Here is a 20,077-nt window from a genome sequence, read left to right as displayed (position 1 = left end):
TTGGAGCTCCCACTTCCTAACCTGGCAGACTGGGAACTGGAATTTCCCACTTCTCCACCATTACCAATTTGGCAAACCAAGAGCCCCAGGAGAAGCAGACCTCCGTCCAGTGAAACATGCAACCTGAGGGATTCTATTACCTCTAACCCATAGAGGATACTCTTCCCTTGACACTTTTTGCAGGGGGTCTCATGTTAATGTTTTCCTATTTTCTCTCATATACCATTGTATTTGCTGGTTATATGTCTTGAGGGTGAGCTGATAAATGCTCATCTGAGTTTTCTTTGGTCCTCTGCTAGGTGCCATTGTAATGTGCCTGGTGCCACTATTCCCTCACAAGGGTTTGTCTTTCCCTGGATCCTCCCTTGAAAGAGTCACAGGGAAGGTTAGGTAGATCTATTATCTCTACACCACTGATTTTCTAAAAACTTTGTTGTAACCCTTACAAGGGTTGAATACGTTCTGCTCTCCTCTTCTGGTAACATCATTGATGTGTACTGTACATATTCTTTTTTGAATGTGTGTTGGGTCTTTGTCTTTCCCAATCCCTCTTGTGTCTTAATCAATAAGTTAAAAAATGATCCGCTGTTACTGTGCTGCTTTCTCCTGAATCCAAAAGAGGACTTGAATAATTTACGGCTCAAAGTTCAACATGTAGGTAAAACTTCATATACTTCACACTACCACATTCGAGACAATGGCTAAAATTCTAACACTTAACGATAAGGGTCTTAACTCCAACACTAAAAGACATATGGCCCTTAACGAATTACACACAAACCATGGACACATTGTGTTTTTACAGGAAACTCACTTTACCCCTTTACTTCCGAGGTTGGTTTGTACGTTAATGACCAGGCCAATTTTTACAATTCTGACCACTGTCCCTTTATCTAATATATAATTGCCTAGAATACTACTTCCTGCAATTTGTGCCAACTTCCGTGGCTTTGTCCGGAGCTAATGTCCGGAGCTAATGTCCGGAGCTAATGTCCGGAAATAATGTCCGGAGATTAATTGCCTAGAATACTACTTCCTGCAATTTGTGCCAACTTCCGTGGCTTTGTCCGGAGCTAATGTCCGGAGCTAATGTCCGGAGCTAATGTCCGGAGCTAATGTCTGGAGCTAATGTCCGGAGATAAGTGATGTCAACAGTGTCCAGTGTCTGATTGGTTGCCGCCTGCTGCGAGCGACCAATCAGAAACGTGCCGTACTGTGACACACTCCGCCCGCCATTTTGGTGTGATTTTTGAATTTTTACCTCACAGCAAGTTTCTACTGCATGGAGGCGGGCCCAGTGACGTTGCTCTTCAAGCTCCTGCCGAATTTCGTCAAAAAAATGATAATACCATTTACCAAAACTATATATATTTAGTTGTGAAGTGGTTCAGTGACATTTTCACACCAATTTTGAACTTTTGTTTGGTGTTTTCTCCATATACTGCCTATTATTTTTGTTCTTTCTTACTATTATTTATTAATTGTATTATTCTTACATTTGAATAAATAAAGTATATATGGATTCTAGACTCCCGATTCTTTAGAATCGGGCTGCCATCTAGTAAGGTAATAACTCTGTAACGCTTTAATGGACCCTGGTGATTCTGAGACTGTTTTCCCAAGATATATTGTACTTCATGATAGTGGTAAAATTTATTTGATATGACTTGTGTTTATTTGTCAAAAAAATTGAAATTTGGCAAAAAAAAAATTTCCCAATTTTCCAACTTTTAATTTTTATGCCCTTAAATCACAGAGATATGTCACACAAAATACTTAATAAGTAACATTTCCCATATGTCTACTTTACATCAGCGCAATCAGCACAGTTTTGGAACCAAACTTTTTTTTGTTAGGAAGTTATAAGGGTTAAACTTTAAACAGCAATTTCTGATGTTTACAACAACGTTTTTTTAGGGACCACATCACATTTGAAGACACTTTAAGGGGCATATATGTCAGAACATACCCAAAAGTGACACCATTCTAAAACCTGCACCCCTCAAGGTGCTCAAAACCATATTCAAGGTGCTTCACAGGAATTTTTGGAATGTTTAAAAAAAATGAACATTTATCTTTTTTTTCACAAAAAGTTTACTTCAGATTCAAATTTTGTTATTTTATCAATTGTTGTGCAATTTCAGATTTTGCTGGAATGGTTTGAGGGTGCCATGTCACATTGGCAGAACAACAGAAACCCCCCTATATGTGAACTCATTTTACAAACTACACATTCCAATGAATTCATTTATGAGTGCAGTGATCATTTTAACACCACATGTGCCTCGCAGAATTTTATACCACTGAGCGGGGAGAATGATGAGCTTAACATTTAAGTGGTAAAAGAGACCACAGTCAGTGGCTGATGGGACTATTACTCCCATCAGCCTACCCCTGCTGCTGCTAATAACAGTGATAGCAGGAGCGGCTGATGGAGTATTCATCAGCCGCTACCTATGCTATAAATAAATAAATGAAAAAAAACGACATGGGTTCCCCTGTATTTTCTATAACCAGCCAGGCAAAACTCCATAACCAGCCATGGCGTGGGGTTCACCCATTTTTTCACAACCAGTCTTGCTAAAGCTCACAGCTGGGGGCTGGTATTATCAGGCTGGTAAGGGGCCATGGATCTTGACCCACCCCAGCCTAAAAACAGCAGCCCGCAGCTGCCCAGAAAAGGCGCATCTATTAGATGCAACAATTCTGGCACTTTACCTGGCTCTTCCCACTTGCCCTGTTGCAGTTGCAAGCGGGGTACATATTTGTGGGGTTGATGTCACCTTTGCATTGTCAGGTGACATCAAGCCCACAGCTTAGTATGGAGAAGTGTCTATAAGACAACTATCCATTACTAATCCTATAGTTACATGGTAAATAAAGACATAGACAGAATAAAGTATTTTTTTTAGAAATAAAACAAAACAGTTTTACTTTTTTTAGATTTAAAAATAACAAACACAGTTATACTCACCTAATGCCTATTCCACCGAAGCCCTCGTTCTCCTGTAATAAAACAAAAATAAAAAAACAACAATACCTCAAGATGCGACTGTCCAGGCTGAGAACCACTGGTGAATTAGCTGCTGGGAAAGCAGCATCAATGACTGGGGGTAACGTCATAAAGGTTACCTCCGGTCACTGACGCTCCGTTATCAGCAGGGATGAGTTGCGGTAAGATCCAGTGAGATCCCTGCTAGCATCGTGAGCACTCACGGCTCACGGTGCTAGCGGGGATCTTCCAAAGTCACCGCAGTTCAGCCCTGCTGATAATGGAGCCTCAGTGACCAGAGGTAACCTCTAATGATGTCACCCCCTGCTGTCACTGATATTAGCAGCAGGAGGGGTAGGCTGATGGGAGTAATAGTCCCATCAGCTGACACCTGCTGTCTCCCTTATCACTTAAATATAACTCATCATTCTGCCTTGCTCGTGCCGATCGCCAGCAGAGCAGAGAATGATGAGAGCCATGTTCAGCACCCAGGGCTGGGGAACAGCGCCTACTGTAACGCTTCTTCCCTGGTGCCCGTCCGTGTGGTACTGATGCAGCACACGGTTGCCACACATATTACTGTGAGCAGGTTGCAGGATGCAGTAATGGATAGGAGGCAGAGCAAGGGTTAAAATTAACTTTACTGTAACAGGGATATACTCCACGCAGGGAGGAGGGAAGGTAGAGGCAGGTGGTATTAACACAATCAATGTACTGAAGGAGGTATTGAGGGCCAAAGGTATAACCAATGTTCAATATTAGTAAACTTACCAGTCCGATGGCTTCAGAGTGAAGAGTTTCAGATGCTCACAGTGGCGCCGACACGGTTAGCACGTGATGGATATGATGCAGGCGTCGGTGTACCGGTTCTTGGCGGTGATGAGTCCTTGATGTCTGTCTTGGGGTTCTGAGTAGCAGAGAGAAGAGCAGTCTTTCGCACTGTTGGGGCTTGACAGAGCGCGACAGAAGTAAGCGGGTGAGTAAGGGTAAAGTTCTCGATAAGTCATCCAGTTTCCCTTAGGCGGCACGCGCACGTTATACACTAGCCCATAAAGGCACGGATGATTGACCTCATGGAGACCAAAACATCCAACACCGCGGAGACACAATCACGTGTTTCTCAACACAGTGATCCAGAACACTGCCCCCAAATATGCAAATGCATGTAGATGAGCTGCGGAGACACCATCACGTGTTTCTCAACGCAGGCAGTGAATAGCCAGGCCTTTCCCCGGGAAGGAACAACCAAGGGAAGGGCAGCATCCAATAAAGGAAAACCACCTATACCAAGCATGGTATCCATCCACAGACAGCTGTTTTGGGGTTTTTGCCCCTCATGAGTGTGGAGTAGGAAACTGGCTATCAGGAGCAGTGCCAAGTAGAAAGTCTATAAAGGCACGGATGATTGACCTCGTGGAGACCAAAACATCCAACACCGCGGAGACACCATCACGTGTTTCTCAACGCAGTGATCCAGAACACTGCTCCCAAATATGCAAATGCACGTAGAGGAGCTGCGGAGACACCATCACGTGTTTCTCAACGCAGGCAGTGAATAGCCAGGCCTTTCCCCGGGAAGGAACACCCAAGGGAAGGGCAGCATCCAATAAAGGAAAACATCCAATAAAGGAAAACCACCTATGCAAAGCATGGTATCCATCCACAGACAGCTGTTTCGGGGCTTTTGCCCCTCATCAGTGTGGAGTAGGAAACTGGCTATCAGGAGCAGTGCCTAGTAGAAAGTCTATAAAGGCACGGATAATCCTGATGAGTATTGTTAGTTTTTTTCTTTTCTTGAGTGTGGCCGTGTTCCCCAACAGAAGACCACCAGTACAGCATTGGATTTTGCTGCTGCTCTCCATTTATCACCCTGAAATCCTCCCACCATTCTCTCAGTATCCTATGAAAATTTTTGTCTCTAGTTAGGAATGTGGGAAACCTCCACAAAATGTCCGTACCCCTTTGAATATTGTCTTGTATCCACATGCTCACTGGGCTATGATCAGAAATCACCATATTTTCTATCGCACTCTCACTCATTCTGGATAATAGGCTCTCACTAATCCAAATCTGATCAATGCCCAACCAGCTATCATGCAGGTGAGAGTAGTGGGTAAACTCTATCATTAGGATGCTGCAGACGCCATATATCTCTGAGACCTAGACCTTCCTCTGACATACAGTGGGGCAAAAATTATTTAGTCAGTCAGCAATAGTGCAAGTTCCACCACTTAAAAAGATGAGAGGCGTCTGTAATTTACATCATAGGTAGACCTCAACTATGAGAGACAAACTGAGAAAAAAAAATCCAGAAAATCACATTGTCTGTTTTTTTTAACATTTTATTTGCATATTATGGTGGAAAATAAGTATTTGGTCAGAAACAAACAATCAAGATTTCTGGCTCTCACAGACCTGTAACTTCTTCTTTAAGAGTCTCCTCTTTCCTCCACTCATTACCTGTAGTAATGGCACCTGTTTAAACTTGTTATCAGTATAAAAAGACACCTGTGCACACCCTCAAACAGTCTGACTCCAAACTCCACTATGGTGAAGACCAAAGAGCTGTCAAAGGACACCAGAAAAAAAATTGTAGCCCTGCACCAGGCTGGGAAGACTGAATCTGCAATAGCCAACCAGCTTGGAGTGAAGAAATCAACAGTGGGAGCAATAATTAGAAAATGGAAGACATACAAGACCACTGATAATCTCCCTCGATCTGGGGCTCCACGCAAAATCCCACCCCGTGGGGTCAGAATGATCACAAGTACGGTGAGCAAAAATCCCAGAACCACGCGGGGGGACCTAGTGAATGAACTGCAGAGAGCTGGGACCAATGTAACAAGGCCTACCATAAGTAACACACTACGCCACCATGGACTCAGATCCTGCAGTGCCAGACGTGTCCCACTGCTTAAGCCAGCACATGTCCAGGCCCGTCTGAAGTTTGCTAGAGAGCATTTGGATGATCCAGAGGAGTTTTGGGAGAATGTCCTATGGTCTGATGAAACCAAACTGGAACTGTTTGGTAGAAACACAACTTGTCGTGTTTGGAGGAAAAAGAATACTGAGTTGCATCCATCAAACACCATACCTACTGTAAAGCATGGTGGTGGAAACATCATGCTTTGGGGCTGTTTCTCTGCAAAGGGGCCAGGACGACTGATCCGGGTGTTAGGAGTCGAGTTTCCTCTGCTGCACAGGGGGAATCTCGATCCGTGTCTGCTGCGGTCTCCCATTCAGCATCGGCCGCAGTGGGGTCTGCTCAGCGGAGACGTCGCTCCCAGCGTCTCGCTGAGGCTGATTCGGTGCATAGGGTCACTACTGCCTTTTCTGGCTTTCCTATGGTACCCTGCACTGATCTGCGGCGAGCAGGCCTCTCTGGGACTAAGTCCTTATTTACACACACTGAGCATGCCCAGAGCAAGGTCTCCCATTGGAGGTCGAGGGTCACATGTTCGGTCACATGTTCAGGTACTGCAGCGCATCCCATTGGTCCTCCAGGAAGGTCCTGAAAGGGCAAAACTTTGGTAGCAGCTTCCTGTGCTGTAACTATATAAACTGCGCATGACCGCACGGCCATGCGCTAGTATCGTCTTTTGTCATATGCTTTGCGCCAATATGGTTATGCGTTTGTATGTGTTCAGGGACCCGGCTGAAATAAGCCCCTAGAATGCTGGCACCTCGGGCGAGGAGATTGTGTATAAGTGTGTTCAGGGACCCGGCTGAAATAAGCCGCTAGAATGCTGGCTCCTTCGGCGAGGAGATTGTGTATGCATGCATGACCACTGGCTAGTTGGCCTGTGTAGTTGGTAGCTCACATCTGGGTAGTTGGCCTGTGCCTCTGTGAAAGTCTAACAGGGCACAGAGCCTGCCTCTCGCGGTTACTCTGTGAAGCTAACAGAGTTGGTATATACCGCCATATAGAGCCGCCATTATTTAGCAGCAGGTACTTTCCTGCACGGTGGATCCCGGGTTGCGAACGCACCAATTCCATTTAATAAACAATATATTTGGTGCGTTCCGCCAACCCTAACACCGGGCACATGAAAGAATGAATGGGGCCATGTATCGTGAGATTTTGAGTGCAAACCTCCTTCCATCAGCAAGGGCATTGAAGATGAAACGTGGCTGGGTCTTTCAACATGACAATGATCCAAAGCACACCGCCAGGGCAACGAAGGAGTGGCTTCGTAAGAAGCATTTCAAGGTCCTGGAGTGGCCTAGCCAGTCTCCAGATCTCAACCCTATAGAAAACCTTTGGAGGGAGTTGAAAGTCCGTGTTGCCAAGCGAAAAGCCAAAAACATCACTGCTCTAGAGGAGATCTGCATGGAGGAATGGGCCAACATACCAACAACAGTGTGTGGCAACCTTGTGAAGACTTACAGAAAACGTTTGACCTCTGTCATTGCCAACAAAGGATATATTACAAAGTATTGAGATGAAATTTTGTTTCTGACCAAATACTTATTTTCCACCATAATATGCAAATAAAATGATAAAAAAACAGACAATGTGATTTTCTGGATTTTTTTTTCTCAGTTTGTCTCCCATAGTTGAGGTCTACCTATGATGTAAATTACAGACGCCTCTCATCTTTTTAAGTGGTGGAACTTGCACTATTGCTGACTAAATACTTTTTTGCCCCACTGTATGTCAGAGGAAGGTCTAGGTCTCAGAGATATATGGCGTCTGCAGCATCCTAATGATAGAGTTTACCCACTACTCTCACCTGCATGATAGCTGGTTGGGAATTGATCAGATTTGGATTAGTGAGAGCCTATTATCCAGAATGAGTGAGAGTGTGATAGAAAATATGGTGATTTCTGATCATAGCCCAGTGAGCATGTGGATACAAGACAATATTCAAAGGGGTACGGACATTTTGGTGCAGGGCTACAATTTTGTTTCTGGTGTCCTTTGACAGCACTTTGGTCTTCACCATAGTGGAGTTTGGAGTCAGAGTGTTTGAGGGTGTGCACAGGTGTCTTTTTATACTGATAACAAGTTTAAACAGGTGCCATTACTACAGGTAATGAGTGGAGGAAAGAGGAGACTCTTAAAGAAGAAGTTACAGGTCTGTGAGAGCCAGAAATCTTGATTGTTTGTTTCTGACCAAATACTTATTTTCCACCATAATATGCAAATAAAACGTTAAAAAAAAACAGACAATGTGATTTTCTGGATTTTTTTTTCTCAGTTTGTCTCTCATAGTTGAGGTCTACCTATGATGTAAATTACAGACGCCTCTCATCTTTTTAAGTGGTGGAACTTGCACTATTGCTGACTGACTAAATACTTTTTTGCCCCACTGTACATCTACCCTCCCCCCTGACTTCTTGTTACCCATCCCCTTCTGAGTTCTATCCTATGCGTGACACGGAACTCCGTTAAAGTCTCCTCCCACCACATGAGACTCATTATCCTTTGGAATGTTCATTTTCAACTCCCTAAAGAAGGGATCTTGATCTGAGTTAGGACTGTACACATTATGTATGCTCAATCTTCCAGAGGGACCCGTGATCACCAGATGATGCCACCTCCCTTCAGAATCATGCTCCTCTAGCAGCACCGCATTATTAAAGCGCCTGATTTCCTGCCCTGGGTCGGTGAGCCAAATACTTTTCCTACCCAACCCTTGTTCATTCTAAAACAATCCTCTTTCAGCAAGTGTGTTTCCTGTAGAAGAGCTAAATCCGCTCCCAGCCTCTTTAAATGCTGTAGGACCATGAATCTTTTTCCCGGCGACCTCAGACCCTTGATGTTCCATGAAATAATTTTAAACGTTATCAAACATAAAATTGGTCTCTCTAGATAACCTAATTGAACTTTTGTCGGCTTTCCCAAATTCTATCTGGTCACAACATAGCCATTTCCCCTCCCCCCTCCTTATTAACAACTTGAACTTGAATCCCCACAAAAAGATAAAGTTCCTGTACAATTATTTGCTTGACTTCAATTATTCTGGCTGCCACACACTCCCCTCACCCTGCTTCACGCAGCTTTAAGTACAAAATCTGAGCCCTATTATTTCACTATTTCAATAGACTACAGCCACCCCATACCCCCCACCCTCCATCAAAATCATATCCTTGATGAATATCATTAATACATTAATACACCTGGGGAGAGAAAAAAAAGGGGGGGGGGATTTTTAATGAGATTCTCGGTGGAATCAGGTACCGAGTACGTGAGGCAGGGTTACAAAAGGTAACTGTAGTTCCTCTATACATCCATAGTTACAGAGTGTGATCGTTTCTCCCACCTCTTCATCTCCTCTCATCTTGTTCTCCGTTGATGCTGTTGCCTTGTACTCTCTCAAACTGTGTCTCTCCCTTCGTCCGGTGATTCCTTCTTCCAAGACAATTCTCTGTTTCCTCTCCTTGTCTCCTCTTTCCTTTCTGCAGTCGACAACAATTGTGATTCTGCTTCCTCATAATTTTTGAAGAATGCGAAACAGCCATCAGGTCATCACACCTTTAGGGTTGCAGGGTACAAGAGTTGAAATTTTATCTTCTTATGGTAAAGCACTGTACACACCTTACTAAACGCCTTTCTCCTCCTCATCACCTATGCAGAATAATCACCAAATAGCAAAAGTTTGTGTCCCTTGAAGCTGGCGTCTTTCTCTGAAGGCCCTCAAAATCTCCTTGTGCTTATAGTCAAGGTATTTGACGATGATCTGCCCGGAACGTGGTATCGACGCCTGAACCCCACCCTTGGTGTTCTCTCTGGGGTCAGCACGGTCCCTCAATGGGCTTATTTTGTGCGCTCTCTCCACTCTACAGTTGTGCTTGAGGCCTAATGCTTGTGGCAGGTCGAGTTCACATAAGCCACCCAGCACAGACTCCACTATCCCAGGTTATTTCGCCTGGAGCTGTTTTCCAGGTTGTTGACCTTCTCGCACAATTTATCTGATAAAGCTGTCGTCAAGTTCCGTATGTGGTTATTCAATGAGGTTAATGTATCCTCAGTGCTTGATATCCTCTGCTCAGCCTCCTTTGTCTTATGATCAAGTCTCTCAAATTTCATCTCCAGCTTGAGCGGAGCACTTTGGATAGCAGAATCTATGGTGCTCTTGATTTCATCCGTCAAGTGGGCCGCCACCTCACTGGCCAGTCACCCATAATCAATGGAGCAGTGGTGAATTTCAGATTTCTTGTGACTCGCTCCTCGCTTTTTCCTCCTGACTCTACTTTCACGGCTGCTGCTCCTGAAGTCCCCTTTGCCTCTGCCATCAACATAGTATACGGAATTGGTGATTCAGGGAACCCCATGTCTCCCCCCATTTACTTTGCTGGTTCACTGTCTCCCCTCTAGCCTTCTCAGTCTCTTCACCAGACAGCCTGTGTTCATTAAAGGTGACCTCCTTCCCCAGTCACTGTTCTATGTCCACTCTCTCATCTACCGTGTGCCCATCACATCCTATCTGCGACCGTGCCTGGCTCTCAATCTCCCTCACCTCCTGCCGCATCTCTTCAGCTTCTCACATCTGGAGGCGGGATGATCTCACCACCGGCGCCATATTGGATCCCTGCACATGCGGCTCTCCAGCGCGGGCTCCAGGACCATCTTAGGTACCCGCACTCCGCAGGAGGTAATGATCCATGCCTCTGAGTGCTCGGGGGTCATCCGTGGTGCTCCGGAGTCTATGGCAGGTTCAGGCAGGTCTGTATTATTCGGTTTTGCGGGGGGCTGCGGGAGCTCTCCCTGTACATGCCAGCTGCAGCCAGAGCCGGAACTGAAAGTTACATATTTTTTCAGTCAAATATTTATTTAGAGATAGAATGTATATTGCTTTTTATTATTATTATTTTTAAAAGATATTTTTACAATTATTTCAATTTTTTTAAACTTTTTTACTTTGTCATACTATGGGACAATCATTTTTTTGCAGGCTGATCGCTTACATAGCATATAAAGCAGCATCTGCATGCTATAAAAACTTTTGGAGGATTTCTAAGTCCCTTTTTGTGTTGGTGAGCTCTTTATTGAGGTTTAGTGATAGGACTCGCAAACGTGGGGACCCTCTACATGGGTTGCGAGATTCCATATTTTGGCCATAATATCAACTAATACCACACATATATTGATGTTTTTTTGCACTTTTTTATCCTTTAGGGTGCAGTTGGGCCCAAATTGCTGTGTAAGCTGTGGCCTCTGTTCACACACAATGCATGTTGGTTAGCACTGGGCAGCCCATGGGAGCTTATAGCATGTAGGCAGGGGGGATAATACAAGGAATGTAATAGACCTCATTGAGGTTATAAACAGGATTGGAGGGGGGATCACCACTGCTGCTTTGGACTTTCGGGGCCGTTGATCACAGCCCTGAAAAGTCTGCATTCCCAACCCTCAGCATTGGTTAAACGCCCACATGCGCTCTCTCGGCCTCTTTTAATTCATAATGGTACCTGGCAGGGGTACCCCTTGTCCCCCCTATTATTTGTTTTATTGAACCTCTTGTTGCTGCCATTCACCTTGACCCAAAGATTCATGGAGTAATGGTGAGGGACAGGGAATTCAAATTACCGTATATACTCGAGTATAAGCCGATCCGAGTATAAGCCAAGACCCCTAATTTTGCCACAAAAAACTGGGAAAACTTAATGACTCGAGTATAAGTGTAGGGTGGAAAATGCAGCAGCTACCGGTAAATGTCAAAAATAAAAATAGATACCAATAAAAGTAAAATTAATTGAGACATCAGTAGGTTAAGTGTTTTTGAATATCCATATTGAATCAGGAGCCCCATATAATGCTCCATACAGTTCATAATGGCCCCATAAGATGCTCCATACAAAATATGCCCCATATAATGCTCCATACAGTTTATGATGGGCCCCATAAGATGCTCCATATTAAAATATGCCCCATATAATGCTGCACAAATGTTGATTATGGCCCCATAAGATGCTCCATACAGACATTTGCCTCATATAATGCTCCACAAATGCTGATTATGGCCCCATAAGATGCTCCATACAGATATTTGCCCCATATAATGCAGCGCATGGCCCCATACAGATATTTGCCCCATATAATGCTGCACATGGCCCCATAAGATGCTCCATACAAATATTTGCCCCATATAATGCTGCACATGGCCCCATAAGATGCCCCATATGCTGTTGCTGCGATTAGAAAAAAATTAAAAAATGACATACTCACCTCTCAGGCCGCGGCACTTGCTTTATTCACCTGCTCCGCGTTCCACCGATGGGGCCACAGTGTCTTCCCCGTCCTCTGCACTGACTGTTCAGGCAGAGGGCGGCGCGCACACTAATCGCATCATCGCGCCCTCTGACCTGAGCGTCATTGCAGAGGATGCGGAAGACCCAGCGGCGGCCGGCGGTGGAACGGGGAGCAGGTGAATATCGCGCACTGCGTTATACTCACCTGCTCCTGGCGCGGTGTCCCTGGTTCTCCAGCGCTGGCAGCTTTTTCCTGTATTGAGCGGTCACATAGCACCGCTCATTACAGTAATGAATATGCGGCTCCACCCCTATGGGAATGGAGTCGGGTCCATATTCATTACTGTAATGAGCGGTACGATGTGACCGCTCACTACAGGAAGAAGATGCTGGCGCCGGAGAACCAGGGACACCGCGCCAGGAGCAGGTGAGTATTATTACACAGCTGCCGCTCCCCCCCCTGCCGACCCCTGGGTATGACTTGAGTATAAGCCAAAAGGGGCAATTTCAGCCTAATAAATGGGCTGAAATTCTCAGCTTATACTCGAGTATATACGGTATCTCTATTTGCAGACGATGTTCTACTGACACTAACACAACTACATATCACCCTTGCTAACCTAGATGCTCTTTTGGGAAAGTTTGGTCAACTGTTAGGCTACAAAGTTAAAAATAACAAAACAGAAGCGCTTCCTCTAAATGTCTCAGATTATACATTAAATCCACTAAAGGAAAACTAGTATTACAGATGGAAGGACACCTCCCTTACATTATTATTATTTATTAATATAATGCCATTAATTTCATGGTGCTTTACATGTGAGGAGGAGTATATATAATAAAAACAAGTACAATAATCTTAAACAATACAAATTACGACAGGTACAGGAGGAGAGAGGATCCTGCCTGCGAGGGCTCACAATCTACAAGGGAACATATCTAGGTTGTTCAAATATCCTCTAACTATAAAACATTATACAAGCATAATTATACAAAATTATTCCTGGAACTTAGGTGATTACTTAATATATGGAACAAGATTCTGCTATCCTTGTTAGGAAGAATCACAGCTGTCAAAATTACCATATGCACAACTTTTATACCTGTTTGAAACCCTCCCCGTTTGTATCCCTTATAGGGAACTACGTAATGTTCAATCATTTATTCTTCAATTTATTTGTGGACACAAAAAGCATAGTATTAAAAATCAAATTATGCTTGCGAGTAAATCTAGAGGAGGACTGGGTGTCCCTGATATCATCAAGTTTTATTGGGCGGCTCATCTTTGGCATATCTCAGAAGGGTCTAATCTCAGAGATGGAAGTTGGGAAACCTTTGGGGAACCTCTTCCAATAAGTCCCAGGCCCAATAACCTTTAGCAAAACAATTTGGGATCATTGTGCAAAAAAACTCCCACTAATATCGGAACATTCTCATTTGACGTCATTCTTATTTAATCCAGGGATATCAGATAGCCTGAAGAATAGTCAGACAAAGCCGTGGTATAACAAGCAACGTTTCAGCTTTGCAGATTTAGTGGATATTCACTCCACAACCCTATTACCTTGTAACACGTTACACACCAGGCATAATCTACCTGCTAACTCTCACTACAGACACTTGCATATCTGACACTATATGCACTCCCATTATGCTATTTTTAATGTCTCTTTCCCACATATTTTGAAAGATTGAGTAGAGCAGGTGTTTCAACTAAGAGCCTTATATAGAATATTTACAAGATATTAATTAATCGTTATCCAGATGATCACCCTAAATATTCTTATATGAGTAAATGGGAAAGTTTTTTGGGAGAATCTCTTCCACCCTGTATTTCTCAGAAGATCTGGAAAAACACAGTCAAAACTTCGAAATTTTACACTTACAAGGAAAGCCAATATAAACTACTCATATTCTGGTATCATACTCCTTCCTGCATAAACTCAACCCTACCATCCCTAGTTGTTGTTGGAGATGTGGGAATGCAGATGGTGACCTACACCATTTGTTCTGGTCATGCCCAAATATTCTAGTCTTCTGGGAATATGTCAAGGTTCTCATTTGTAAAGTCACCAGCCATCAGATCCCCTTGGATACAAATTTTAACTTACTCAATATATCATCATTTCAACTAGGTCATTAAGTCAAACAGCTTTTGTTACAGATAACAATGGCTGCCAGATTGTTGCCTGTAAGTGGAAGTTGATTAATCCCTGATCGAACACTGAACTTCAGTCGCGAATACAAGTATGGAATATCTCACAGCTATATCGAACAATATTGATCGTTTCAATGCAGTTTGGACACGTATTGGGCTCAGAGAGACTACTAATAAATGCAGCTAAAATTAGTTGTTATGAGTCATATATTAAGTGTAGGTTTTACTTCATTCCCCTCCCCCTTCTCTCTGTCTTGTGGAGTCGGGTCGGTGCTCCATATTAAGCTCCATATTAAGATGCAGACTTATTACATTGTGCCTACTCAATATTGATGATAAATCTGTTTATTGTTAGAAGTAGGGTCCAGTTTTGCTATAATAAGAAATCTGTTCTTGTATTGAAGGATTTCGATTTTCCTTTCGTTTTTGTAATACTACTCTGAAAAACTTAATAAAATTCAATTATAGATGTAACAAGCTGGGTGTCAGACGTTTGCCTCGGCATTTGTCAAAGGTTTTAACTTGCCTTATGCAAGATTTTTTTTGTTCTTATTGAAATGTGCAAATTGTAGATTCAGACAGAATGCGGTAAAACCCAGAAAGTAACACATTAGGAAACAAGGAGTAAAGAAACCATAATGATGTGTTAAACCTTAGATACCTCAAGGAAGTTCCTTTTACTCTGATGACAGCTTTACAAAGCATTGTCATTCTATTTGGGAATTTAATTAGGTAGTCACCTAGAATGCCTTTCCAACAGTCTTGAATGAGTGCTTGTTGGCTATTTTGCCTTCACACTGTGATATAAATTGCCCAAACAATTTCAAATGGGTTGATATTAGGTGATTGAGAAGGCCATGTCCTATGATGCAGCACCCCATCCCTTTCCCTCTTGACATATAGTGATTACATAGCCTGGAGCTGTGGTTTATGTCATTATCCTGAGGCAAAACACATTCTCACATTATACCTACGCAGATGGGATAGCATGCCGTTGCAAAATGCTGTAGTAGGCATGCTAGGGAAATGAGTCTGGAATTTGGAATAAATTACCAACGCTGTCAACAGCAAAGCATCCACACACCATTACACCTTCCCCCCCGCACTGTATAACAGGAAAAATAATCCACCACAATAAAACGCAGTTTTAGGGGTTAATAAATCTTTAAGTCTTTATGCCAAAAAAACGGAATAAAATACTTTTCAAAGTCACAAATTTTTTGTGCAATGCAAAGTTATTGACTGCAATGAGATTTTTCAACGAGTTGCATGCCACTTTTGAGATACACCTGATTCCTTAAATGGTGTACGCCTGTTAATGAATCAGGTGCCTCATACTCTACCACAACGCCTTTTATTGTGCACGACGTCAGATTTAATGAATCAGTGCCATAGTGTTTACATAAATGTAAAGAATTCTATATACATGGTGAAATATCTATGAGTGTTCCCTGGATTCTGTTTGCTGAAGTTTATTAATACCTGACCCTAGCGATAGACCCTGGATAGGGAAGTGAGCGCTCGTCAACCCACACAACCCACACTAGAAATAAGGAGATGGTGGACCAACAAGGGATACACTTAGCTTGAAAAGGAAGCCGAGATAACACGCCAACAATCCTCCAAGAGTACTTCCAGAAGACACTAGCCAACTGCTAGCACTTCCATCAAGAGAGAGGGAAATAGAGCTAACACCAGCACCATGCTGAAGAAACTGAACGTATTTAAACCTTCAGCAAAGATGTGTTAATTAGCAGCAGAAGTTGGAGGTAACTGTTGGGTCTTGGAGGATATCACTCCATAACAGAGATGCAAAAATCAAAAAGGTGCTTGTAGAGCTAATCGCAATGACCTTGGCCGGATCCAGGATGACTGTCTGTCACACCCATGACAATCTCGTAATCATCATATAATCCTCCAAATTGCTTTCTCTTTTATGTGACTTAAGTTTGACCTTAAGTTTTGTACAATTTGTCAATGGAAAGATTTAAAATAATGTAAAAAGGCTTTTTTCATGTGTATTTTTCTGACATTTTAGATAATATAAAACATTTTCCACATGCTCAACATAAAATTGGCTTCTCCCCTGTGTGAGTTCTTAGATGCACAACTAGAGTTGATTTATGGGAATAACATTTCCCACATTCTGAACATGAAAATGGTTTCTCCCCTGTGTGGCTTCTCTGATGTCTAACAAGTTTTGTTTTAATGCTGTAACATTTCCCACATTCTGAACATGAAAATGGCTTCTCCCCTGTGTGAATTCTCTCATGTGAAACAAGATCGGGTTTGTAAGTAAAACATTTTCCACATACTAGGCATGCAAATGGCTTCTCACCTGTATGAATTCTCTGATGTCTAACAAGATCATATTTTCCAATAAAACATTTCCCACACACCCAACAGGAAAATGGTTTCATCCCTGTGTGTATTCTCTGATGTCGAGCAAGACATGATTTTCTTTTAAAACATTTCCCACATTCTGAACATGAAAATGGCTTCTCCCCTGTGTGATTTCTCTCATGTCTAACAAGATCTGATTTTCCTAGAAAACATTTCCCACATATTAAACATGAATATGGCTTCACCTCTGTATGAAGTCTCTGATGTGCAACAAGACTTGATTTCTGCTTAAAAGTTTTCCTACATTCTGAACATGAGAAAAGCTGCTCCCCTGAATGACCTCTTTGATGTTCAACATTCCTCCAGCTATTTTTATTTTGAACAGTCTGTAATGAATCAGAGCATAGGATATGTTGAAAAGTATCAGATGACAGATGTTTACTGTGAAGGACTAAAGGTATATCTTGAATAATGGCACGATCTTCATATTGTTTTGGTGTAATACCATGGTCATCTTTAAAATCTGAAAATACCAGATCCTCTGAGCTTCCAATACAGTCATCTGAAAAAAAAAAAGTTGTTAAAAAATGCTGCCTTTCTGTAAACATGTGTCTTTAAAACTAGAAACAAAACGAAGTAACAAGAGACCACCAAAAAGTAAATGTACAAATAATATTTATTAGAATCATATATAAAATCAAACTAAACACCATACATAGAAACATGATAACAGAGAAAATGGACCAAATGGAGGAGACACGAAGGTAGGCAAGGAAAAGGCTATGGATCAATATAGAACCTGGGGGAGCAGGGAAAATAAGAATCAGTTGTGCATAGCTCACCTTTGATAAATCAAGCATGTGAAATGCGAATAAGGGGCCACAAGGAAGGATGCAGTGGTCTGGACCTACCATGGGTAAGCAGGTGCTTGTTCTTGTAGCATCTCATGCTATTGACACATAGGTATATCCTACTATTATCCACAGTGTTTCCTACTTGGTGCTACTTGTATACACCATTATTGTAATTCTTATTTACCCTACTCCCCCAGGTTCTATATTGATCCTTAGCCTTTTCCTTGCCTACCTTCATGTCTCCTCCATTTGTTCTCTTATGTTTACATGTGTGATATTTAGTTTGATTTTATATGTGATTATCTAATAAATATTATTTGTATATTTTATTTTCAGTGGTCTCTTGTTACTCCTTTTAGTTTCTAGTTTTGGTACATTATTTGCAGTACTCCACTTTTGTGATTATATTTTGGTTACGTTTCGAGAGCTTGACCCTAGTATGCTCTCAGCCCTAATACATAAATTGTGCCTTTTGATTACTGTTTTAGTTAAAACATGCGTCTTTGTACATATACAGTTTTTATTTAGTAGGAGAGATATGAATCTTGTATACTCATTTATACACAATAAAATTCAATTGAAAAGGAGAAAAGAAACATGTGTGAAACAAACCATAGTTAGTAGCTTGTGTTACAACATAGATTCTTCAAAGTATACCCTTTTGAGTATGATGACAGCTATGCATACCTGTTATGACCTGGTGGTCAGGACAACAATGGACCTGGTGGTTAAGAGCACACGGAATGACCTGATAGTTACTGATAATAAAGGACGAGCTCTGGGACGTGGGAACTCTGCTGACCGCAATCCCTAATCCTATCACACACACTAGAAATAGCCGTGGATTGCGCCTAACGCTCCCTATGCAACTCGGCACAGCCTAAGAAACTAGCTAGCCCTGAAGATAGAAAAATAAAGCCTACATTGCCTCAGAGAAATTCCCCAAAGGAAAAAGCAGCCCCCCACATATAATGACTGTGAGTAAAGATGAAAATACAAACACAGAGATGAAATAGATTTAGCAAAGTGAGGCCCGACTTACTGAACAGACCGAGGATAGGAAAGGTTACTTTGGGGTCAGCACAAAAACCTACAAAAAGACCACGCAGAGGGCGCAAAAAGACCCTCCGCACCGACTCACGGTGCGGAGGCGCTCCCTCTGCGTCCCAGAGCTTCCAGCAAGCAAGACAACAATAAAAATAGCAAGCTGGACAGAAAAATAGCAAACCAAAGAAATACAAGCTGGAACTTAGCTTCTGCTGGGAAGAAAGGTCACTAGAACGATCCAGGAGCGAACTAGACCAATATTGGAACATTGACAGGTGGCATGGAGCAAAGATCTAAGTGGAGTTAAATAGAGCAGCCAGCTAACGAATTAACCTCGTCACCTGTGAAAGGAAACTCAGAAACACCCACCAGAGGAAGTCCATGGACAGAACCGGCCGAAGTACCATTCATGACCACAGGAGGGAGCCCGACAACAGAATTCACAACAGTACCCCCCCCTTGAGGAGGGGTCACCGAACCCTCACCAGAGCCCCCAGGCCGACCAGGATGAGCCAAATGAAAGGCACGAACCAGATCAGCAGCATGAACATCAGAGGCAAAAACCCAGGAATTATCTTCCTGACCATAACCCTTCCACTTGACCATGTACTGGAGTTTCCGTCTCGAAACACGAGAATCCAAAATCTTCTCCACCACATACTCCAACTCCCCCTCAACCAACACCGGGGCAGGAGGATCAACGGATGGAACCACAGGCGCCACGTATCTCCGCAATAACGACCTATGGAACACATTATGGATGGCAAAAGAAGCAGGAAGGGCCAAACGAAATGACACAGGATTGATAACCTCAAAAATCTTATACGGACCAATGAAACGAGGCTTAAACTTAGGAGAGGAAACCTTCATAGGAACATAACGAGACGACAACCAAACCAAATCCCCAACACGAAGTCGGGGACCCACACAGCGCCGGCGGTTAGCGAAACGTTGAGCCTTCTCCTGGGACAATGCCAAATTGTCCACCACATGAGTCCAAATCTGCTGCAACCTATCCACCACAGTATCTACACCAGGACAGTCCGAAGACTCAACCTGCCCTGAAGAGAAACGAGGATGGAAACCAGAATTGCAGAAAAACGGCGAAACCAAAGTAGCCGAGCTGGCCCGATTATTAAGGGCGAACTCAGCCAACGGCAAAAAGGACACCCAATCATCCTGATCAGCAGAAACAAAGCATCTCAGATATGTTTCCAAAGTTTGATTAGTTCGTTCGGTCAGGCCATTTGTCTGAGGATGGAAAGCCGAGGAAAAAGACAAATCAATGCCCATCCTAGCACAAAAGGATCGCCAAAACCTCGAAACAAACTGGGAACCTCTGTCAGAAACGATGTTCTCCGGGATACCATGTAAACGAACCACATGCTGGAAAAATAATGGCACCAAATCAGAGGAGGAAGGCAATTTAGACAAAGGTACCAAATGGACCATCTTAGAAAAGCGATCACAAACCACCCAAATGACCGA

The 20,077-nt window shown here is 42.9% G+C and overlaps 1 protein-coding gene across 1 annotated transcript in view; it reads right to left on the bottom strand.

Moving 5' to 3' along the window:
• Positions 1–12,954: 12,954 nt before the first annotated feature.
• The window catches only part of LOC138663758 (oocyte zinc finger protein XlCOF8.4-like), a 43,797-nt gene continuing 36,674 nt past the window's right edge, over positions 12,955–20,077 (bottom strand). Inside the window, exon 7 of the mRNA XM_069750086.1 lies at positions 12,955–17,250. Within this exon, the coding sequence (XP_069606187.1) occupies positions 16,409–17,250 (842 nt within the window). The 3' untranslated portion in view covers positions 12,955–16,408. The remainder of the gene's footprint in view (positions 17,251–20,077) is intronic.

Source organism: Ranitomeya imitator, chromosome 2, assembly GCF_032444005.1.
Source record: "Ranitomeya imitator isolate aRanImi1 chromosome 2, aRanImi1.pri, whole genome shotgun sequence".
Lineage (NCBI taxonomy): Eukaryota > Metazoa > Chordata > Amphibia > Anura > Dendrobatidae > Ranitomeya > Ranitomeya imitator.
This window is presented reverse-complemented; position numbering and strand designations above follow the sequence as displayed.